This window comes from Sander lucioperca, chromosome 23 (genome assembly GCF_008315115.2).
Source record: "Sander lucioperca isolate FBNREF2018 chromosome 23, SLUC_FBN_1.2, whole genome shotgun sequence".
NCBI classification, from domain to species: Eukaryota; Metazoa; Chordata; class Actinopteri; order Perciformes; family Percidae; genus Sander; species Sander lucioperca.
In genome coordinates, this window is record NC_050195.1 from 15,887,348 (window position 1) to 15,911,731 (window position 24,384).

The 24,384-nt window shown below is 40.5% G+C and overlaps 1 protein-coding gene across 2 annotated transcripts in view; it reads right to left on the reverse strand.

The window, feature by feature from the left end:
- The window catches only part of cubn (cubilin (intrinsic factor-cobalamin receptor)), a 143,487-nt gene continuing 119,103 nt past the window's right edge, over positions 1 to 24,384 (reverse strand). Inside the window, exons 65-68 of one of the 2 annotated variants that reach the window (XM_031300163.2) lie at positions 23,916 to 24,081; positions 23,497 to 23,732; positions 21,234 to 21,354; positions 1 to 57 (exon numbers count right to left, since the gene is read on the reverse strand). In XM_031300163.2, coding sequence (XP_031156023.1) covers positions 21,247 to 21,354; positions 23,497 to 23,732; positions 23,916 to 24,081 — 510 coding nt within the window. In that variant the 3' untranslated portion in view covers positions 1 to 57; positions 21,234 to 21,246. Of the gene's footprint in view, positions 58 to 20,940; positions 21,355 to 23,496; positions 23,733 to 23,915; positions 24,082 to 24,384 lie in introns of those variants that run through there. The other variant, XM_035998238.1, reaches the window with a different exon arrangement.

The following is a 24,384-nucleotide window of genomic DNA, read 5'->3' on the forward strand; positions in this document are numbered from 1 at the left end:
TGTGTGTGTGTGTGTGTGTGTGTGTGTGTGTGTGTGTGTGTGTGTGTGTGTGTGTGTGTGGGGAGTGTGGGATTGAGTCACAATAAACTACAGTATGTGTGTTCATGGTAACGAAGGAACATGTCACCCAGAGCAACAGTGTGACTCACTGATGTGTTTTTAATAGTTTTTGGACAACAATGGAACTCTATGGCACAGAGGAAGATCAGGCTTTGATACACACACATGTTCCTTGTGAGTAGATACATTCATTGTTGATTTTGCATATTATTTGTTGGCCATACATGCCAAGTTTATCTGGTGATGAGTAGTACAGTATATGTCTCTGTTCTCTGTTTCCAGGAGGCAACACATTCTCTGAAGAGCCTATCCGAGGGTCTGTTTGGTGGTTATGCATACACAATATAAACCAAACAGGGTAAAAACACTCGCAAAAACATTGCTCCACAGCCTTACACGTAATCAAAAATCTGGCTACCTTTAAGTTAGCTTGAAATGGCCTGTACATAGGCTACTGTATGTCTCGTTCTAACAGTTGTGAAAAACAGTGTTTTAGGATGCTATCTTCCCTATTTTGGTGGGGGAAAAAATAGACCAAAGGGTATTGGTACTTTTTTTTAAGACTATTAAAGTATTGTTTGAACTGCAGCACATGGCAAATCTCAATCTGGGTATGGGTGTATACTAGGTGTGTGTGGTCAGCTGTCCATGGCCATGATGGACGTGCACAGACATCAGTGCTGACATACAATTAGTGTACCACTCCTCCATTTTAGCTTCAAAGAATGTGAGCAGTGAAGCATGGATAGGCATATATCTGTCTGTCTGCATGTCCTTTTCTTTGGGACTCAAGTCCACTTATCACAGGCCAACAGTACAGACGAAACTGCTGCTACTCTAACAATATAAGGCACACTAACTGTGAGCTGTAACAGCACTTGTTATGCAGAAGCCATGGTCTATCCAATAGAACTTCATTGTTAGAAAATGGTGGTTTATTCTTGAGGTCCTTTTTGAAATACTGCTCTACCTAAAAGCTTTAATTGGAGAGGTTGCTGTTGCCATAGCAACATTACCCACTCCAAATTTGTACGTGGTTGGTAGACAGACCAGAGAGAAGGAATGCCTACCACAGATCTGCTTTTTCAGGCAGTGTTTCCTCAGAATAGCAGAATGACTATATACGTTTACCAGTCTTTACTGTCACTGTTGAAAACTGTGTAGTAAAGATCACATCCTTGGATTCTAGTTTGTCCCTTTGGGGCTTTCTGAAATAGGGTTAAATGCATCATATATACAATGAAATATATTGCATTAGCTTTTTGATCAGAGAACAACATTCATTGAGCTGCTGGGCAATACATCAATACAAATCAATATCGTAATATGAGAGATGTCGTCTTAGATTTTGGATATCGTAATATGACATAAGTGTTATCTTTTCCGGGTTTTACAGGCTGCATTACAGTAAAGTGATGTCACTTTTCCTGCAGTTCTAATATTTGCCTTTACCCAATTAGTCATTATATCAACATTATTGATGATTATTTATCACACATTTCACTGTGTAAATATTTTGTGAAAGCACCAATTGTCGACCCTACATATCGTCGCAATATTGTTATCGAGGTATTTGGTCAAAAATATCGTGATATTTGATTTTCTCCATATCGCCCAGCCCTAGCTGTAGGACACTGTAGACCTGTAGTATTGCATATTGCCAGCAGGTCAGGTAGTAACAAATCTCCCTCACTAATTTGAATGGAGCCACTCAGATGATGCAGCAGGGGTGCCAATTTGAAAGGCTCTGGCAAAGAAAACTCGCAAAAAGCTGCATTGGCCAATTACACATACACACAAGCTGGCATTCCTGTAGATTACTTACTACAGAGTATTTCTACTGTTACCCTCACAATTGTTGCAACAAAAGAAAAATAATTACAGTGACAACCTCCAGAGTTGTAAAATCCTGTCTTATAAATATTATTATCCTCTGTGCAGTGGTTTGGCATGTGATTAGCCTTTAATCTCATTAATCTTTTACTCAAACTGGAACGTCCTGAATCCTCACTCACCCATCCATCATCTCATCAGTAATAAACCACACGCCCCCACCAATGCAGCCCCTTGTGTTGTCTAAACCAAGCAGTATCAATCAACTGCATCATTGACAATCTGGCAAAGAGTGGGTGGAAATGGGCTGATAAATATAGTGGCAGGCTGATTTGGGAAATGGGAAGCAGGTGAGTATGCGGGCAAGGAAGGCCAGGCGATGGAAACGTCACAGGGGTTACTGCAGGGCAGGAGGACTGGCCTGTATGTGAAATGACGAGGGACTGTAACAGGTGGGAAAGTCTGAGGGCATTTGTTGGATGGATGGAGAATGGTAATGGGACATGAGAGTGTGGCTGAAGAGAGGGACTGAGGCAGACTTTGTGACAGCTAGCTTCTTGCATGAGTGATGTAGTAGTGTAAGGTGACTTCACTGTTTCAAAGTTAACATAATCAGGGTTTCTCAGCAGAATCCTCTGATCCCAGCATCACCTCTCAAATGTTGTGCACTTGTTGTGTACTTTGTTTGACACTGTTGAAATACTACTTAAAAGAACTTGTAAAACCTTTTACATTGCTATACTTTTGGTGTAAGCAGGCTCTCTAAGGCTATGTTCAGACTGCAGGCCTTAATGCTCAATTCCAATTTATTGCCAGATAGATGTTTATGGACTGACTGTTCACATTATTTTTTTTACATGTGGCCCACATCAGACTCAAGTATGAACTGGGCATGATCTGACTGTCCAGACTGAGGTCGCTTTTTTTTATTTATTTTTTTTATCTAACCTGTAACGGATTTGGACCACATATGAAAGTGGCCCAAATCAGAACTGGAAAAGATCAGATAACATGTGACTTGGGCTTATCACACAGTCATGAAAAAATGAGATGTGAGCAAAAGAATTTGGGTCAGATTTGGGTCATTTTGACCTGCAGTCTGAACGTAGCCCAAGTGTGCAATTAGAAAGCAGAGAAGCAGAATTGCTTGATGACCACTTGCAGAGAGATGCTCTTCTGGTGGAAACAGCCAGACGGCTGCTCCGGTCTCTGGACATATCGGTGCTTCCGTCCCCGATGTGAACCTGGTGTATAGAAAAGTGAAACCATCCTAGTGATGTCCAAATAAAGCTTTATGAACCATTAGTTGTATTTGTTGACTCTACTAGATGACACTCTTGGTTTAAAGAAAAAGGCTCAAGGAATGGCAATTCAGTGTGCTTTCAACCCTTTCTTGAACAGAGAGAGCTATCTAGTGGGCTCAGAAAATAAAGAAAATGTTTCACAAAGCTTCATGGGGCTTCATTTGGCCATCACTAACACATCGCCTATTTTCATTCCTTGATGACGTCAATGAAAGACTTGTGCCAGGTGAAGAAAGGGGGGAAGGGAAGGGAATTCAGAACGTTTTGTAATTGTATGTGACAATTAGGGCTGTCAAAATAACGCGTTAATTTCGATTAATTAATCTGAGAAAAAATAACGCGTTAAAAAAAATAACGCAGATTAATCTATTCCATATTGACGTTTGACCCGGAGCCGTTCTAGCCACCATTCAACTGTAAAATGAAGGAGGGAGACGAGAATGTGCTGCCTGGATCATTAATTGGAACATTTACTTGTAAAAATCTTCATCCTGCCAACCCTGGCTACTGAATTCTGGTGCCACTGATATGTCTGCACTTCTCTCTGGTGCTCTGAAGACGATACAGGCAACACAAACACCGCTGCACGTGACGCTAGTTAACACTATACTCGACAGCAGCTAACGTTAGCCTACTGCTAGCTAGTAGCTGGATTAAACACGGTTAAAATGCTGACAGCTAACGCTAAACGGTGTAAAGTTTGACTGTGTTTTACTGTAGAAGATTCAACACGTAACAATCTGCTGCTGCCATCGGAAAAACAACACAGAGTTCAATGAAACTGGTAAACTACAGCCTCGTGGTGCATTTTAAGTTATTGTAAATGTCCTTTTCCCATCTGGTGGTTGTTTTTGTCGTTCAACAGCAATTTACTAGTGAAATAAGTTATTGTTATTGTTATACATTATTATTAAATCATTTAATTTTGACCATATGGCCTTAGCAATAAACAAGCCTTCTTTAATGTCACTGACTGTTGTTTAGTACCCTTTTTTTTTTCTTTTCTTTTTTTACTTTCTTAAAAAGTATCGGTTCAGGCACCGTTAATTATGTATGTGATTAATTTCGATTAATTAATCACAGAGTATGTAATTAATTAGATTACATTTTTTAATCGATTGACAGCCCTAGTGACAATGTGCAGTTTCAGCGTTCTCTTCCCAGCCTGGTCTCACAGAATTCCGTGAAATGATCACAAACTGTTAACACCGCATTACGTGGTGGTGGCACGGAATGTGTGAAAACAATGACAATGTAAAGTCAATAAGAAGATGACGTAGCATTAGGAGTGACTATGGTAGCGAGTAGTATGAAAGCCCGGAAATCCGCTTAAGGAGGATAATTGGGGTGGTGGATGGGTCAAACAAAACAGGACTTTCACCCAGGAGACCGGGGATCGTGTCCCGCGTGTCATGGAGACGTAAGCCCACCCACGACCTTTTCCTTAACTTAAGGGGCAGTGTTCATTTCACTTCCGTGGGCCCATCACGGAATTTTCGGCGATCAGTGTTCATTTCACGGAATTCTTCGGTGGGCCCATCACAGAATTTTTTGCGATTCCGTGAAACTGCCACAGATTTTGAGTTAAGGGGCCATGTTCATTTCACGGAATTCTGTGAGATCAGGTTGTCTCTTCCAGTCACAGAGTGGTTTACAGTAGTGATGGCCAAATGAAGCTTCATGAACCATGTTTTTATTTATAACAAAGAGCATCAACTAGTGTGCTCAGAAAATAAATCAAATGATTGACAAAGTTTTATGAGGCTTCATTAGGCCATCACTAGGGTTTGTGCATGCTTTTTTATTTTTTAGATGTTGCAGAATGTTGCACTGGTTTCTGGCGAAATCATGAGAGAATCGCGGGATCTCAAAATTACATGAGATTCCATGTGAGGCTTCTTGATAAGTTTGTGTGTGCCACAGTGACTCTGACCAATCAGCATCCTTTGAGGAGCTATGGATGTGGTTTAGGTGTGTGTAGTCTGGATCAACGGAAGTACATTTTCAGGATAAACCCTGACATCCAGCGTGTGCATCCTCTGTGTTGCTGTTCTCTAAATCCCTTCGCTACAGGAAACAACCTTTGTGCAAGCAAGCTGCACGCTGCACACTAAAAATGTCAAGTTAATTTGGAGAGTGCAATAAGGCAGGCCTGCTTGGTTCTTTCATTAAAACATTGTAAATATTTACAAAGAATATGTTTACAGCATTTACTCTATAATTTGGCAATACACTGATAAGAGCAATTTATGAACCACGTATCCAGCTAATTTATATAGCTCACATTACTGTATTGTGTCAACAGTTCACTTCATTTAAAATTGTATGTGGCGTTTTCTTTTGTGGGGTGCAAAAAAAACAAAACAAGTCCCTTCCCCAGACTATTTAGCAGAGCAACCGTCGCTGTGTCTGAGGCTTAGCACCGCCCAAGACGATTGTGATTGGTTTAAGGAAATGCAAACAACCCAGAGCATTTTTTCTCCTATCCCAGAATGAATGTGTGGTGCTGTGGAAATAGGTCTGGCAATGCGTGACTAAAGCCGGCTACACATGATCTGTGGTAAAACCACGAGGTAAGGCGCAGAGCAGAGAGGCAATGCACATCGCAGGTATACGTCATCATCAAAACTGTTTTGGTAGATGTGGGTTATGCATGCATTTTGTGGAAAGGTATTGCTCATTTATGTTCTATTTATACTGCTCTGCATGGCTGAATAGGTGATGTGCTCACTGTATCGCTGCATCAATGTTTTGTTTCTCCGTTTTGTTCTTCATGTCTACTGTCTTGTGGACGCTGATTATGTTGCTTTTATTGTAATGTTGCCTTGTTTGTAGTTTATTGTCACTTCATTGGTTTTTGCCAATGGAATGCAGTTGAAAATTATCCATCTGGCTAACACTGCCGCATTTACAGACAGGTTCATTATTGTGTGTTTTCCTTATAAATAAAGAAATAAAATGAATTTTACCTAATGTTGTTTGTACACTTCATTTGCAGACTTCCATAAACAGGACATACAATTGAGATTTTGTCTTGACCTTGTAAACAGCAGTTTGTGATACAAACTCAACACAAGGTTCACTCAGTAGCTAACTTTTAAGTACATAATGAAGAGATGTCTATGAGAATATGTTGGCTTAAACATTGGGATTGGACGCTTTCTGGTCCTGATATGCTTAAAATTATCTGCTTGTGAACACAAAGGCACAATCAGCTCCCATAATGCAAATAGATAGGTTATCCTCCTTCACCCATTCAGTCATTCATAGCACAGTCCTTTTCATCATGTCATCATTATGCCGTTCTCATCATCAACTACTCAAGTGCAGTTAGGCTGCACTCCCGTTTCCATGACAACCACTGAAGTGATGTGGAGTATCTTAGCTGCTCCAGTCTAAAGATAGAGCCCTTATAAACACACCATTTGGGCAGCCCAAACTCCGTGATTATTTCTTTTTAACAAAGACGGAGAAAGAGTGGCTCCACCAGAGAATGAATGTGGCACACACTGGGAGATACTCCATTGAAAAACAAAAATACTTTTACTTTTACTTAATACTTTTCACTACTATAACCCATCACCATGGGCTGTATGGCAGATGAGAGGGGGGCGATTAACTCAGGCAGGTTACACACTCCATTGTCCAAATTATGTTTTACATTACACACCACATTCTCCACTGTGTGAATGATAGAAATGTATGGAGCTTCTGCACTGGCGTCAGTGGGCATAATGTAAGGCTGCCTGTCTTTCTGAAGAGGCCTTCATAACACATCCACAGCCTCCCACCCACTCACATTCTGTCCTGGAGAAGAATTGTGTGCAGTTTTGAACAACAACAAAGCAGAGAGGATATCACATGAGAGATACACACAGAGCATGGCCAGTAGTCATTTGACATGAAAATTAATTATTATACTTTGAAAGGAAGGATACGCCGTAGTTGAAGACACCGGCTCAACATGTTTGTTTGTAAGGCCTGTTAATGTGAATACTAATCTTTTTGCCATTTTATAGACCTACAGGTATGTAAGATGATGTAAAAAACAATTTTTTCCTGATCAGCTAAACCTTTGAAAGATCTCTTGCCATTTCTGGGACATACAATGCTGAAAATTGGCAACTTGTCACATATGACGGGCATTGTCCCCACTAGCTTTAAGACTGCTGTGGTTTCTACTTAAGAAACCACACTTATCCAGGGTCTCCATATTATTATTGACCAATCTAACCTTTTTTTTTTTTTTTTCAAAAGTATGTTTTATAATAACAATAATAATAAGAATACTACATCAATATTTTTTTTTTATGGAAAATATAAAGTACCTCAAGGCTCTGTTCTTGGCCCTATGCTTTTCTTTTTTTCTATTTCACATCTTGGTCAAATTATACGGTCATGGAATTAATGTCGACTGCTATGCTTATGATACTCTGTGACCTAAAGGTGGATTGTCATTCCCAAATTATAAAATTAGAGGCCTGCTTGTCTTCTCTGAAAGACTGGATGCTAATTTCTTGCTTCTAAATTCAGATAAAACTGAGATGCTGGTCATTGGCTGTACTCCACATAGACACCAGTTTCATCAAGTAACAGTCTTCCACTTTTTCCCTCAAGTTTTGGGGGGGGGGCTTTTCCTTATCCGAATCGCAGGCCTAAAGACAGAGGGTGTTGTATGCTGTACAGATTGAAAAACCCCTTGAGGCAAATTTGTGATATTGTGAAAAAAAATACGAATTGAATTGACATTGCCTAATCTGCAACAAGCATGTATATGTAAGGTACTGTTTTTCAGCCCCACAGCTGAATAGTTACTGAACTATATTTTCAGTGTCTTGTGTTCAAGAACACAATGTCTCACTGTTGTACACATGGTCTTTTTGATAGATGGTGTAGCTGGTCCAGGCCTGTCACAGTTATTAGCTACAGCCAATCTCGCCTCAGTGTAATGTTTGGCTTCTTATTTCCAGAGCCTCGTGCCACTGACTGCAGTCTCATCGCCAGTCAGTTAGCATCAGCTGACAGAAATAGCTGTTCTATAGTACATTCTATCTGGTGAGCACACGTGCTGCTGGTAATAAAGTGGTATGGTGGAGATCACAGCTTCAAATTAGGGGTGGAAATGCTGTACACACACTTCCATTTTAGTGTCTGGTTTCAGCAATGATTAAACACTTCCCAGAAAAGAGAGTCACCTCACATACAGTTTGAATTTGGAGCCATGCGAACTGAGTGGGTGTATGGATGGAAGTGATGATTCGTCCATAGCTTTGGTCCAGACTGAAATATCTCAACAACTATTGGATAGAATGTTATGAAATTTTGTCCGGACAGTCATGGTCCCCAAAGTATAATACATACTGACTTTGATGATTCCCTGACCTTTTCTCAAGCAATAATTTGAGTCAATGCAATTTCCACATTTACTTCATCACAGCAACCAGTATGGATAACTCAAAATTATGTCCTTATGGAATAATAATGCTAGGTGACAGGTGGAGAAGAGAGCCTATAGAAATATAAGAGTACACACTGTTACCATAGAGTGTGTATTTTTATGTTTTTACTTATATGATACATTATATAATAAACTAACTGCACTGATGCGTGAGCCGTGCTGTATGTAATGCATTAAGCCGTTTGTAACTAGTCTGACTTTACTGTATTATAATATTCTCTAACCTCTCTAACTTCCATACGGTACAAACATCTCTTTCAGGCAGTGGACACATGCTGTATTCTCTTTGTATTCTCATACCAGCACAACAGGTCAGTTTGTAGACTGTCTTAATAGACATGATTGTGATGTGTTATTAGATAACTCTGTAAGATATACAAATGCAAAACACAGTTCCCTCAGGGAGCTGTGAAGGATCAAGAAGAATGTGAATCTTTTGTCTCATTCTATAAAAGTCCAAAAAGTTCAGCCAATAGCATAGTTGAGGGGAAACACTGAGAACAGATGGGGGGGGGGGGAGATGGGCAAAGAAGGATGGATAAATGAAAGAGTAGCAGATGGATGATCTGTGCTCTAGCAGCACATAGCAACAGGACAGCTGAACACAAAGCTGAGTAACAGGCTGCTGCTGGCACCACACAAGCTCCGTCATGTCATAAGAAGGCTAGAGCTGACATTGATTTAATAATCAACTAGAAGGGCACTCTGAGAGTGCAGACCTGCACCAAGCCATGCCATATCTCACAATGTTAATGCAGTGGGAATATTCACAGTCAACTCATTTTTTTCTGATTATCATGACACCGCATGAATGCAGCACAAATGCCCTATTTCGCAAATGTTAAAGTGTATCTGCCTGGTGATTCGGATATGTTCCAAAATGTAATGGGTTCTTCCTTGGCCCATGCTACACCCTTTCACCAAGACTCGGGTCAGTAGATTTTTTTCGCAATTCTGCTAACAAACAAACAAACCAACCAACCAACCAATAAACAAACCTAGCCGAAAACATAATTTCATTGGCGGAGCTAGTTATACTTTACATTATCAGGTTTCAGGTTATTCAGTGTCCCATCTTAATTGAATTATGTTTTATTAACCTTTATTAAACAGAGAGAAAGGTGGAGGCCTTGTGTCTTGCTTAAGGTGAACTGGCATCAGCTACCTGTCAACATTCCATACCGATTCAGGGACCCTCCGGTTCCCAAGCCTAGTCCCCACAGAGTGAGCTACTGCCGCCAAATGTAACAAAATATGAATCCATTCATCCACCCACGTTTGCATATATGAGGGCCCTCATTGCATCCCACATCCATTTAATCCCACACCGGCAGTATATCCATGTAACGTGAACATAAACAGTACAGTATTGCAGCTGTTGTAGATTACATTAATATAGAATTAAACAGTTTAAACATAGAAAGTTTTTTTTTTTTTTTTTTCTTTTTTTACAATTTAATATATAGTATCGGCTTACAGAAAAATCATTGCACTCTTAACTACACTATTAATAACAAACTACTGTTATACATACTATATAATGCAGATTCATTATTTATGTTTATTTATGTTGGTAGTAGTACAAGCTGAAACTGCTACTGTTTTATACATATAATGTGAATACACACAGATACTGTGTGCAGTTAACTATCACTTAAAGACAAACAGTGCCCTCTATTGGCTTAGATGGTATCTGAGACATACACAACACGCACGCACACACACACACACACACACACACACACACACACACACACACACACACACACACACACACACACACATACACACACAGACACACATACAGAGGTTCCCTGAATTATTACAGAGATAGTCCAATACATTTTTTGCAATTGTAAGTTATAATATCCTTGTATTACCTATTCCATGTATTACAGTTGACTTATATCAGTAATTGACAATTCCATGCCTCCATCATGTTAAGGAACTCATGAAACTACCAACCGGTCAAGGGACAGAGTCAGGGAAGGACACTGTGGCATCCTGGAAATGCTACTCCCTCATGTATACACATTTTTTATCGAGGGAGTTCAGTCACGTAATTACCGTCTGTGTTTACATCCCTCCAAGAGCGGACGCAGCCACTGCCTGTGAGAAGATCCACTCTGTCACAGCAAGGCTGCAGACACAGCACCCGGAGGCTTTTATAATCATCTCTGGGGACTTTAATCATGCAACTTTGGATTCTACTTTGGCTGTTTTTCACCAGGTTGTAGACTGTCCTACGAGAAACAACAGGACAGTTGATCTCCTGTATACTAATGTGAGGGATACATACAGAGCGACTCCCCTCCCCCCACTGGGGAAGTCTGATCACAACCTGGTTCACCTACAGCCACTGTACACTCCCCTGGTCCAACAACAGCCGGTGACAACTCGCACCATCAGGAGATGGTCCCCTGAGATGGAAAGTGCCCTGAGAGACTGTTACAACACCACAGTCTGGGATGTGCTGATCAACCCGCATGGTGAGGACATAGAGGGGATGACACATTGTCTGACGGACTACCTGAACTTCTGCGCAGATGTGGTCTCCCCCATCAAGACTATCCGCTGTTACCCTAATAACAAGCCATGGGTAACGTGGGTAGTCAAGGCTGTCCTCAACAAGAAGAAGGCTGGCTCCCTTCAGGAGCAGGGACAGGGAGGCCATGAAAGCAGCACAGCAGGAGGTGAAACACTGTGTGAGGGAAGCTAAGGACAGCTACAGGAAAAAGGTGGAGCAGAAGCTGAAGGAGAACAACATGAGGGAGGTCTGGGAAGGTGTGAGGACCATCACAGGTCACAACACAAAGACCAGAGCTACAGGGGAGACAATGGAGAGGGCGAATGAGCTGAATGACTTCTTCAGCAGGTTTAACCAGCCCTTGTCCTTGTCCCCCCACCCCCACCCTCACCACAGCCATCTCTCCTTCTTCCCTCTACACACCTCCCCCCTGACACCACGATCCCCCCCCCTCCTCCCCCACCTCAACACAATCCCTGCCTCACATCACCACAGACCAGGTCAGAGGACAACTGAGGAAGCTCCAGCCCAGGAAAGCAGCAGGTCCGGATAAAGTGTGTCCGAGATTACTAAAGACCTGCACTGCAGAACTGGGGGAACCACTACAACGGATCTTCAACCTTAGCCTACAGCTAGGGAGAGTGCCCACCCTCTGGAAGACATCCTGCATTGTTCCGGTTCCCAAGAAGAACAGGCCCAGCGAGCTGAACGACTTCCAACCGGTGGCACTCACTTCACACCTGATGAAGACATTGGAGCGGCTCTTCCTCAGCCTCCTCAGACCTCAGGTACAACATGCCCAGGACCGGCTGCAGTTTGCGTACCAGCCAAATGTTGGTGTGGAGGATGCTATCCTCTACATGCTACACCGAGTCCACTACCATCTGGATAAGGGAAGCGGCACAGTGAGGATCCTTTTTTGGACTTCTCCAGTGCCTTCAATACCATCCGGCCCCTATTGATTAGGTATTGATTACATCCTGTACAGTTTATAGAAACTGAACAGGATGGGAGTGGACCCCTATCTGGTAGACTGGATCAAGGATTACCTCACTGACAGGCCACAGTACGTCAGGCTGAAGGACACCATGTCTGACACTGTGGACACTGTGTCAGACTTTGGCTCCTCTTCTCTTCACCCTGTACACCTCAGACTTCTGTTACAACTCGGAGCTGTGTCACATACAGAAGTACGCCGATGACACAGCCATCGTTGGGTGTATCAGGGGTGACAGAGAGGAGTATCGGAGTCTGGTGGGGGATTTTGCTCTCTGGTGTCACACTAACTGCCTACAGCTCAACACCTCTAAGACGAAGGAGCCGGTCATTGACTTTGGGAGGTCCAGACCAAGACCGCGACCAGTCCTGCTAGAGGGAGCTGAGGTGGAGGCTGTGCAATCATACAAATACCTCAGGCTGTGGCTGGATAATAAACTGGACCGGACACACACCAGCCACCTGTATAGAAAGACACAAAGCAGGTTGTACTTCCTGAGGAGACTGCGGTCTTTCAACATCTGCAGCAAACTGCTGTTGATGTTTTACCAGTCTGTGGTTAGCAGCGTCCTCTTCTACACTGTGGTGTGCTGGGGGGGGGCAGCATATCCAAGAAGGACACCTCCAGACTGGATAAACTGATCAGGCGGGCCGGCTCTGTGGTCGGCATGAAGCTGGACTCACTGGTGACGACGGTGGCAGAGAGGAGGATGCTGGACATTACTGACAATGCCAGCCACCCCCTGCACGCCGTCATCAGCAACCAGAGGTTCAGTGGAAGGCTGCTCCTTCCCAAGTGTAGGACCAACAGACTCAAGAACTCCTTTGTCCCTCATGCCATCATACTCTACAACTCCTCACTCGGGGGGAGGAGGAAATAGGGTAAAGAGGACAGAACAGAACAGGAAGGAAGGGAAGGAGTGGTAGCCACTCATTAATTCACTGTGCAATAAATTAATAATCTACTCACATATATACCTGGACACTCTGACTGCTCTTAACTGCTAATTTATGCTAAATGTCATTCATTTATTAACTGTATAATAACACAATACCATACACAGTCCTGGATATATTTATCTTTATTTATCTGTAGTTTATTGTTGTTTACTGTTTGTTTACTTTTTGTAAAAAATATTTAGCTAAAAGTTTATTGTTATTGTTATTCTTATACTGTATTTTTTCTATACTGTATTTTTTCATACCTCTTTATTTAAAGAGTGTTTTGTAAGCTGCTAAAATCTGCTGCTGGAAATCTAATTTCCTTGCGGGAGTCATCCCAAAAGGATCAATAAAGAGAAGTCTAAGTCTAAATCTTTTTTCGACATACTATACTATGTCTTTCATATCACTTTTTTCGACATACTATACTATGACTTTTTTATCCCTTTTTTCAACATACTATACTCTGGCTATTTTATTACTACTTTTTGACATACTATACTATGTCTTTTATATCACTTTTTTCGACATATCATACTATGACTTTTTTATAACTATGCTATGGCTTTTTTCGACATACTATACTATGGCTTTTTTCGACATACTATACTATGGATTTTTTTGACATACTATACTATGGCTTTTTTCGACATACTATACTATGGATTTTTTTGACATACTATACTATGGCTTTTTTCGACATACTATACTATGTCTTTTATATCACTTTTTTCGACATACTATACTATGGCTTTTGTATCACTTTTTTCGACATACTATAGTATGGATTTTTTTGACACTATACTATGGCTTTTTTCGACATACTATACTATGGCTTATTGCAACATACTATACTATGTCTTTTATATCACTTTTTTTGACATACTATACTTTGTCTTTTATATCGTTTTTTTCGACATACTATACTATGTCTTTTATATCACTTTTTTCGACATACTATACTATGGCTTTTTTCGACATACTATACTATGGCTTATTGCAACATACTATACTATGTCTTTTATATCACTTTTTTTGACATACTATACTTTGTCTTTTATATCGTTTTTTTCGACATACTATACTATGTCTTTTATATCACTTTTTTCAACATATCATACTATGACTTTTTTATAACTTTTTCTATATACTATGCTATGGCTTTTTTCGACATACTATATTTTTTCTATCACTTTTTTCGACATACTATACTATGACTTTTTTATCCCTTTTTTCGACATACTATACTCTGGCTATTTTATTACTACTTTTTGACATACTATACTATGTCTTTTATATCACTTTTTTCGACATATCATACTATGACTTTTTTATAACTTTTTCTATATACTATGCTATGGCTTTTTTCGACATACTATACTATGACTTTATTATATATTTTTTCGACATACTATACTATGGCTATTTTATTACTACTTTTTAACATACTATACTATGGCTTGTTGCAACATACTATACTATGTCTTTTAAATCACTTTTTTTGACATACTATACTTTGGCTTTTTTATCCCTTTTTTCGACATACTATACTATGACTTTTTTATATATATTTTTCTACATACTATACTATGGGTATTTTATTACTACTTTTGTTATGGTATGGCTTTTTTCGACATACTATACTATGACTTTTTTATCACTTTTTTTCACTTCACACTTTACACTTCGTGACTCAGGAATTCCTACGTTAACATACATAATTATACGAGTCAGGGTAGACTGCAACTTGACTGGTTGGCGGAAACTAACAACCAGTTAAACTGTTTTGACACTATGATGGTTAAAGGTCCTATGACATGCTGCTTTTTGGATGCTTTATATAGGCCTCAGTGGTCCCCTAATACTGTATCTGATGTCTCTTTCTTGAAATTCAGCCTTGATGCAGATTTACAGCCACTAGAGTCAGTCCCACAATGAGCTTTCCTTAGGATGTGCCATTTCTGTGTCTGTAGCTTTAAATGCTATTGAGGAGGACAGGGGGGGGGGAGGTGGAGGGTGGGGGTGTGGCCTTGACCAACTGCCATGCTTCGCTCGTTTGCAAGCAATGATGTCTCTCTCTTTCTCATGGGCGGGCCAAATTCTCTGGATGGGCAAAGCAGAGAAAAGGGAGTAGTGTTGTTTTTGGCTGTGTTCATTTTAGTTTTAGTCTAGTCTTTGTGTCCAGCTGTCATTTTAGTTTTTATTAGTTTTAGTCACGGTCATACTCTTTTTAATCTAGTCAAGTTTCAGTCGACTAAAAGTCTGAGCATTTTAGTCTTATTTTAGTCAGAATTAAAATAAGACTAAAATGCTCAGACTTTTAGTCGACTGAAACTTGACTAGATTAAAAAGAGTATGACCGTGACTAAAACTAATAAAAACTAAAATGACAGCTGGACACAAAGACTAGACTAAAACTAAAATGAACACAGCCAAAAACAACACTACTCCCTTTTCTCTGCTTTGCCCATCCAGAGAATTTGGCCCGCCCATGAGAGAGAGACATCATTGCTTGCAAAACTAAAACTAGTCTAGTTTTAGTCGACGAAAACTGACGACATTTAGTCTAGTTTTAGTCAATGAAAATTGTATTTTAGTCTCGTTTTAGTAATGCAATTCTATTTAATCCAGTCAATATAGTATACAATATACAATATATAAGTACCTAGTAGTATAGACAAAACCAAAATGTTGGCCAACAAGGGATGCTTAGTACACATGGAGTCAGTGAGGTAGGAACTAAGAACCCACACACTCTCTCACACAAACAAATACACACACACACACACACACACACACACACGTTTGTCTCAGTCGTTTTCAGCTACGTCTAAAGCTAACGTTAAAATGAGACACATTAACCACAGCCTCATGAGTTGGCATTATCTTTCTAAAATAGAAAGTAACGTTAAGTTAATGTCTTGACTTACCTCAATTTCATTATGGAATGGCTTGAGGTGTCTCTTAAGGTTCGTGGTGTTTTTTCCTGTGATTTTGTGGCAGCATTTCTCCCCATCTATTTCCACAACACATTCCGTTTTCTTTTCCACTGCTATGCAATGAAAGTTTTTCCAAATGCCGTTTATTCTTTTTCTCCCAAAGACGAACTCTGGCTAGCCGGCCACGGTCCCAGCTTTCTCTGTGTCAGACTTAATTTAGTTTGTTGTCGTTTACGCTCGTCTCACTCTCTAACTCACCGCTGCATCTTCTAAATTAAATAATGCCGCGACGGGGCTTGAGGAAGTAACGTTGCCTGCGTCTGCGCAGTGCGACCCGAATAATAATAACACGACTAAATGAGACGTCTCGTTTTGGTCAACGAAAATGAAGAGACATTTTAGCGTAGTTTTTATTTTGTAAACCACATTAGTCTCGTTTTTATTCGTCAACAATATTGCATTATACATTTAATTATAGTCATCGTCACATGATAAAGGTTTGTTGACGACGATATTTAGTCATAATTTTCGTTGATGAAAACAACACTAAAAGGGAGGTAACCTTTCCCCTTATGATGTCATAAAGGGAAGATTCCAGATCGGCCCATCTGAGCTTTCATTTTCTCAAAGGCAGAGCAAGATACCCAGGGCTCGGTTTACACCTATCACCATTTCTAGCCACATAGGCAGGCTGGGGGAACTCATATTAATGTTAAAAAGCTTATAAAGTGAAATTTTCTTGCCATGGGACCTTTAAATGTTCAATTAATCCACGGTTCATGGGCGTGTTCAACCACTACTGTTTATTGGATGAATTGACATTGGTGAATAAATAAAGGACTAAAATATATGTTGACATTATCATTGCTCTTTTTTAACCCAAACACACTATAGTAGGACAGGTATTTCTCTAATGCGTATGACATTTAATAGCTGTGTATTTATCATTTAGTGTAATTGTCTTTACAGATGGTGTTGACATTCTCCCCAAATAGAGACTTGTGGACCAGCAAATCATGCTTCCCAGAGTAACAGAGGAGAAGGAAATGAAGCAGCACTGTCTTTACATCAGGGACTCATTACAAAGTAAGTTTAACTTAAGGGTGCTCCGATTGATCGGGAACCGATCGTTATCGGCCGATAAAAGCTTTAAATAGTTTGATCGGTGGTCTCCATAAAGGCCGATCAGATGACGCACTACTCGTGAGAAAATGTTCTATACGCAGCTAAGTTACACACCAACCAGACAGCCGACAGCAGTTGGACTGATCAGCCTCCCCGAGTTGGTCAAAAAAAGTGCCTCGGAACCAGGGTGGGAAATTCATAGATATAGGTTCTTTATCTATGAATTTCCCACCCTGGTTCCTAATTGTTCTATATCTATGGGGAAATTAGCCTTTTATCTTGTATAGTAATGGATTGGACAGTTTTTGTCAAAGAATGCTGTTGCTAAGTAACAATGCACAATGCTTATTAGGAATCGCGTTACGTTACTGCTAATGAATCCCTAACATTTCCGGATTTTGCTGCTTCATAATAAAAACATTCAAATACCAAAATAACGGAGGACTTTTATTGTGAAGAACTTACAGGAAATGAAACCGTTCACAGCCGGGGCTTTGACCACGCATAGTCGAGTAGCTAGTTTTCAGCGCTAGTCCGGGACGCCGTGTAACTAGCTAGCTAGCTGAGCTGAGGTACAGACGAAAGGAAAATTATCTGTTAAAAAATGTGGCGACATATCCCCGGTGTTAAGAGGCCCGCCGCGGAGTCAGCAGTAGCTATGGATGTACAAGCTGTTGAGGGCGAAGTAAAGAAAAAGAGAAGGTACTTTTCAAACAAGTGGCGCATTGACAAAACGTACAGCGAAAGACCGTGCAAAACATTTCAGACCGTCCTGTCAACCTGTTTACATTTTAACGTCAATGTAGACTGTAACGATGTTTAAGTGGCTTGAAAGCTGCTGCCGTTTTAATCCTGTTGGCTCTCTGCTGCTCAGTTCTACCCCGCGACTGACGACACACACACACACACACGGTGGATGCAGGAAAAACCAGAGATGAGACGTACAGGATGACCTAAATTGAAGACAGCTACACTTAATACATCCATGAGCTACACTCGTTATTGTAAAATCAATGATAAGTTAAAGTCCAATAAGTCCTTTATCAAACCGTATGAATGTGTCCCAGGCCAGGATAGGAAATTAACTTACAATGTAAAGATCAACTACTGACACATAATACATTGTATTAATAAAATATGTATTAATAATAAAACATAATTTAATAAAGCAATACAAAATATGATAGTGCACTCTCTTTTATAAATTTGAATTCTGGAAAAAGTGGCTGGTAAAAAATGTAAGTGGCCCCACCCTGCTCAGAACACACTAAAGACACACTGAAGAACACACTGACAGTTTTTTTGTAATTTATTCCGAATAAGGCTTTAGCTATATGTTAAGCTCTAAGCTGTTTAAGGTGTGTTTCTAACAGAGGAAGTGGAATGTTGAACGTTTCCGGTCAATAAAAGTAAACCGTTGACAATTCACAATACATTATCTTCTGTTAATTTTAATACTTATGCATTGTTGTTAAGAATATTAAAATTAATATATGATAAATATATGACATGATAAATAGAAGGTATAGACCCGGTGATCGGCATCAGTCGACACGGCTCACAGGAATCGGTGATCGGTGATCGGCCCCAAAAAATCCTGGTCGGAGCACCCTTAGTTTAACTCTCATTAATATGTACTGTCTGTGAGAAAGGATTCAATGTAGTGACGAAACTGGACATTCAGTCATCATTCACACGCAAGATATGACACAGATCTCCATGTTTACCACATATATATCTAGAAGCGTTTTTATTGCTATCATAATGCTAGCATCCTCTGTTTTAGCTACAGTCCTTGTTCAGGCCCCCCTCCCTAAAAGCACACTTTGTAGTCAATAAAAAGACATTACATTTAAGTTAACTTTGGTCTAAACTTTTGGTTTAAATGTGTTCTTATTCTTTTGTCAAATTTTCAAGCAGATCTAGTTTCACCAAAACCAATAATTTTGTAGTTCTGTTGGACACCTACTGATGTTGGAGAAAATTTGAAGAGGTTTTAATTATTCCTGCTGAAGTTCAAATGTTGGCTTTAATTCAGCAGCTTAGTGTTTAAAGTGAGCCATAGCTCTGTGGCTAAATATTAACTTTTTTTTCCCCAAAATATTGAGCCTTTTATTCGTAGTAACAGAGGCAGCAGAACTTGTTTTTAACCTTTGTTCAGAATGACAGTAATCCATCAGGAGCTGCTGACACATCAGAGAGGGGAAGTCCCGCCCCATCCTGTGTAACACTAACCAATACTGTAACTGAAAAACACTTCAAAGATACATTTCAGATATTAAGAATCACTAAATGAATTCATTACTAATAGTGTATAGTTTCTTTTTTAGGAATTACGTATGACTGATATTTTTTAAATGAACATTTAACAGAACAGTTTGGGTTGGTCAATGTCTATTTTTCCATCAACACAGGAATGAATGATGTTGTTGCTTCAAGACTGCTAACCCTAACCCTAGTTAGTCCAGTAGTTATCCAACCTGTCCTGGTAAGATTAAAATTGTATCACGGGTATATTAAATCATACTGTAACATGAAGGTACTACACAGTTGTGTAGTGGTGTAGTTTCTTCATCATGGTCTTAACTGACAACTGTTGACCATTTAACACACTTACTCCTACCTTAACTCTGTTAGTGGGTGTTTATCAATGGTGTTGTTATTAAGACTTTTCATAAGTTGGTTGTAGCCTCGACAGGGCTCGTGTGTTTACGTTACTATTCAACCTTTCTCACTTTATGCATAGCATGTGTCTGTGTGTGTATGTCTCTCTGTCTGAGTGGAGGTCTCTGTGTGTGTACGTCAGCGTGTGTGCATGTGTCTGTGTGTGTACGTGTCTCTGTGTGTACGTGTGTGTGTGTGTTTGTCTCTCTGTCTGTGTGTGTGTGTGTGTCTTGTGGGTTTGGGTGTGGGTGTGACGGAAAGATGTGTCAGATGTTGTTGGGTGACCATATAGATGTTTTTTATGTTTGGGTTTTTTAATGTCTGTTGGAGCAGACGATGTAAGAAAATTGTGTGTGAACAGACAAAGTTTTATCTTATCAACCACGTTTCCACAAACTTTTAAGACATCGTTATTCGGATAAACAAGCGCACAGCGTCTTTAAACAGAAACAAAAATCGCTCTTAACTTCATCCTGCTCTCTTAAATTAATATTTTATCATTAGCGCTTCCGAATCTCCAGAAACAAAAACACACAAATTACTCACTAACCAATAGCATCTCTGAGGTCTCCTGCACACTGATGCACTCTGCTCAAGTTTTCTGAATTAGTTTCTTTGTCTTCTACTCTGTTCCATTCCACGTTTGTCGGCGCTCATTAAGTCGGCTCTTTTCCCACCTGGATGAAGCGGAAGCTACCCGTGAACTTTCAACTGTGCTCCTATTTGTAACTCCCTCTGCTCAGAACTGCCCTCCTCTGACGCTATTGGTATTGAAACAAACATTAACAAAACTCAAAACAATTTGAAATGATAAAAATCCAGACAGCTAGATAGACTATCTGTCCAATCTAAGTTTTCTGTTGCACGACTAAAACAACTTTTGAACGTACACGTTCCACCAAAACAAGTTCCTTCCAGAGGTTATTTTGCAGAGGCACCGTGGCTCCGTCCGTCCAAGACGATTGTGATTGGTTAAAGGAATGCCAATAAACCAGGGCACGTTTTTCTCCCAATCCAGGAATGCTGTGTGGACTAGCCAGACCTTCCTCCGCACCACTGTGGAGGAAGGTCTGGCAATACAAGACTAGCAGCTGGGGAGCAGACTGATACTTTATCATTTCTTTAATCAAATAATGTCATTATAAAGTATCTCTCTACTAGGATTTCAAGCAGTTTGAACAAACACAGCAGGTCGGTGGGGTTGTTGATTTAAATACAGATATAATCAAACTAAAGTGAACATCTTAAATGACAGATGACAAAGCATGTTTTATGTCAGTATATATGTATGTATATTATAACATTGGTTTGAAGGAAAAATAAATGCACAACGATGTTTACCTTTAATACTTCATTAGGAAATAAGTCATTGTATGCATGTGTATGTGTGTGTGTGTTTCAGCTGCTCCAGGTGAGTCTGAACCCTGAAGGCAGGGTGGTGTAATGGGCTTGGAAAACGACGTAGACGTGATGGGAGGAGGCGGTGAACGGAGCGATGTTGGTTTCCTGAACAAACAACACAGAGAGGAGAAGTCACATTAGGGGTGTTGGAATGAGTCATTGCATGGATGCATTGCGACATGGACCATTCTGCATCGCTACAGTGACAGACCCTAATTGACTATTGGCTACTGATGTTGCTTGTTATTATTGTGAATCTTTGGTTTAAACTAGCTTTCAAACAAACGCCCCCCAAGAGCACTTCAACGCCCCCCTTTCCAAAATTTTGCCCCGGTACCGCCCCCGTTGAGAAACACTGAGATAGAGAGATAGATAGATAGACAGACAGAGTAGATAGATGGATAGATGGACTTTATTATTCCCAAACTGGGAAATGTCTCTGTTACAGCAGCAAGTTACAAGGACATGTACATAATGATAATGTATAATAACATACTTTTATTTCTTTTTTACATGATCAGTTTCTTTGTTTTACCGCAATTAATTGCTAAAATTAGATAAGGTCTTATGGCGTATGACAATGGTAATTGTTGATTTTGTTTATATATGCAAAATTAGTTGTTATATAAGTGATAACTGATCGGATTGAATACAGTATATAATATTTATTGTTTGTTGGCACTTGACCCTATACACATTCATAGCAACAAAAATGACAAGGGGGAGGGGGGGGGGGGGGGGGGGACATGACAGTGACATAACCAAAAGATGTTTACTAAAAAAGTAATGCATTAAAGAGACAATTATATTGTAAACGCAATTATTTCTGTATCGTAATAGTTGTACAGCAACATTTGGAATACAGCTCTATGTGTAGCAATATACTGTATAATAATATTGAGGAGGTGACGCATCGTGATATCAAATCGATTCGCTGACAGGATAATCGTAGTCGAATCCTGACACCAGTGAAGATTCACATCCCGAAGTCACATTATGAAGTAACTTCACTGGAGCTCTTCACTGAGCATCACAGCGAAATATGTTTTGTTTTCGCCCAGCATGTTTCCTTAGATCAGGGTGGCCCCTAAATCATGGTTGCAGCCTGTCGCCGTGGTCCTGCTGTGCGCCCTGTTATGCCCTGTTACACCTGCTACGCTCTGCAGTGCCCTGCTACACCCTGCTACGTCCGGCTACGTCCTGCTACGTCCTGTGACGCCCTGCTATGCCCTGCTACGTCCTGTGACATCCTGCAGTGCCCTGCTATGCCATGAACAGCTACTATTTCTATAGCCATAGTTCCATTATCTTTATTGTGACTATTATTGCCACTGTTCATCACACCCCCAACCAGCACTGTCAGACACCGCCCACCAAGAGCCTGGGTCTGTCCGAGGTTTTTTCTCGCCACTGTCGCACTGAATGCTTGCTCTTGGGGGAATTAGTGTGTGGTCTAGACCTAGTCTATCTGTAAAGTGTCTTGAGATAACTGTTATGAATTGATACTATAAATAAAATAAAATTGAAAGCAAAACGTTATTTTTCACTCAACTTGTTTTTGTGTTAACAGAAATAATATCGTCAGGAGTTTATAATCCTTAAGATTTTCATGAGATCAAACCCTCTTTGTGATACTATTTATGGTCAGAAAGGTTTTCAGCAACAGCCATTACATGAATTTACATTCTGTAGTTACCTCTTTATAAATCGTCACCTTATTTATTGTTAGCGGCGGAGAGCACCATTCCTAATACTTCTAATGCCAACCCAACATTTCCTATTGCTACTGCTTCATGCTTCATTCTATTAAGCAGTCACAGTAAACAACATATTTGTCACTCAAGTAAGTGACTGATCATCAAAAATACATCTACAAAACAGGAGAAGTCAACTTCGGGTTGTTGTTTTTAACTCCCGGGCAGTTCAATGCTCGTGTTCCATATTTTACCCTCATAGTGTTTAAAAACTTTTTTGTGGCAGCGATAGAGGCAGTGATGTTTCCTGTTTCCTGTATGGAATTCTCACACCGCCTCAAAACACTCCGACAAGTCTGATCTCCAGTTACAGGATAGGCCATTGCAGCGTGACACAAGGTTGTGTTTCTCCAAAAGTTGAGTCAGTCTGAGTGTCCCCCCCCTGCAGCAAACCCCGACACAGCCTAACGCACTACCCCTGTTCAAAATGAATGGAAAGAGTGTGAATGAGGCCTTACAGTTGAAGTAGTAACTGCTTTCTTGGGTTACGTACCAATCCACAGTAAGGTCCAACAGGCAGCGAGGAGGTGTTTGGGCCATCATACAGCTTCAAGAAGTTGTTCTGGCAATCTCCAGGGTCATCAATACTGATCTGGGCAAAGGTGATGGTCACCACACGACCTCTGGGTGCCATAATGCCCCATTCGCAGTGGGTGCCGTTGGGATAGGTGCCTGGGTAGTTGGGACTTGTGAATGAGCCATGGTCTCCATACAGAGTACCACCACAACCTGGTACACAAACATATTAAACAAAGACACTTCAGCTGAGAGAAAAAACAGGGCAAGCAAACAGTAAGACATTTCTACTCATCCCAGGCAGTATTATTACAAGCAGTTATGACCATGGAAAAAGTAGAAAAAGATTCAATATTTCAAAAACAACTACCACATAAGACACATAATTCAGCTCACCGTGAGGGGAGGATGTCCATGTGGCCTCAAAGCCATCACGGGTGCTGGAGAAGTCACTCTTGAAGCGTAAGTAGAGCTGGTTGGATTGTGGGAAGATGGGGCTGGGCAAGGTGCTGCCGCAGAACCGACCAATCAGTGGTGAGTCCGCTGTGCTGCCATTACGGATCTGAGAGACAACAGAGAGTTTTGTGTAGGGTTGGGCATCCTTTCAATTTGATCAATTCTGATTCCAATTCCTATTCTTCCTTTCAGTTCCGGTTCTTATGGATACCTGATTCTGATTATTTAAAGCATGTGTGTCAAATTTAAGGCCCACGGGCCAAATCTGACCCCTTGCAGATTTTGATCCGGCCCACATATCAAATTAGGTTCACAATACATTTTGGCCCGCCTAGTTGTGCACCAAACCCAAAAAGACAGGAAAGTCTGGTGAGTCGGCAGCTTTTAAAAATGTAATCATTGTTTTGCT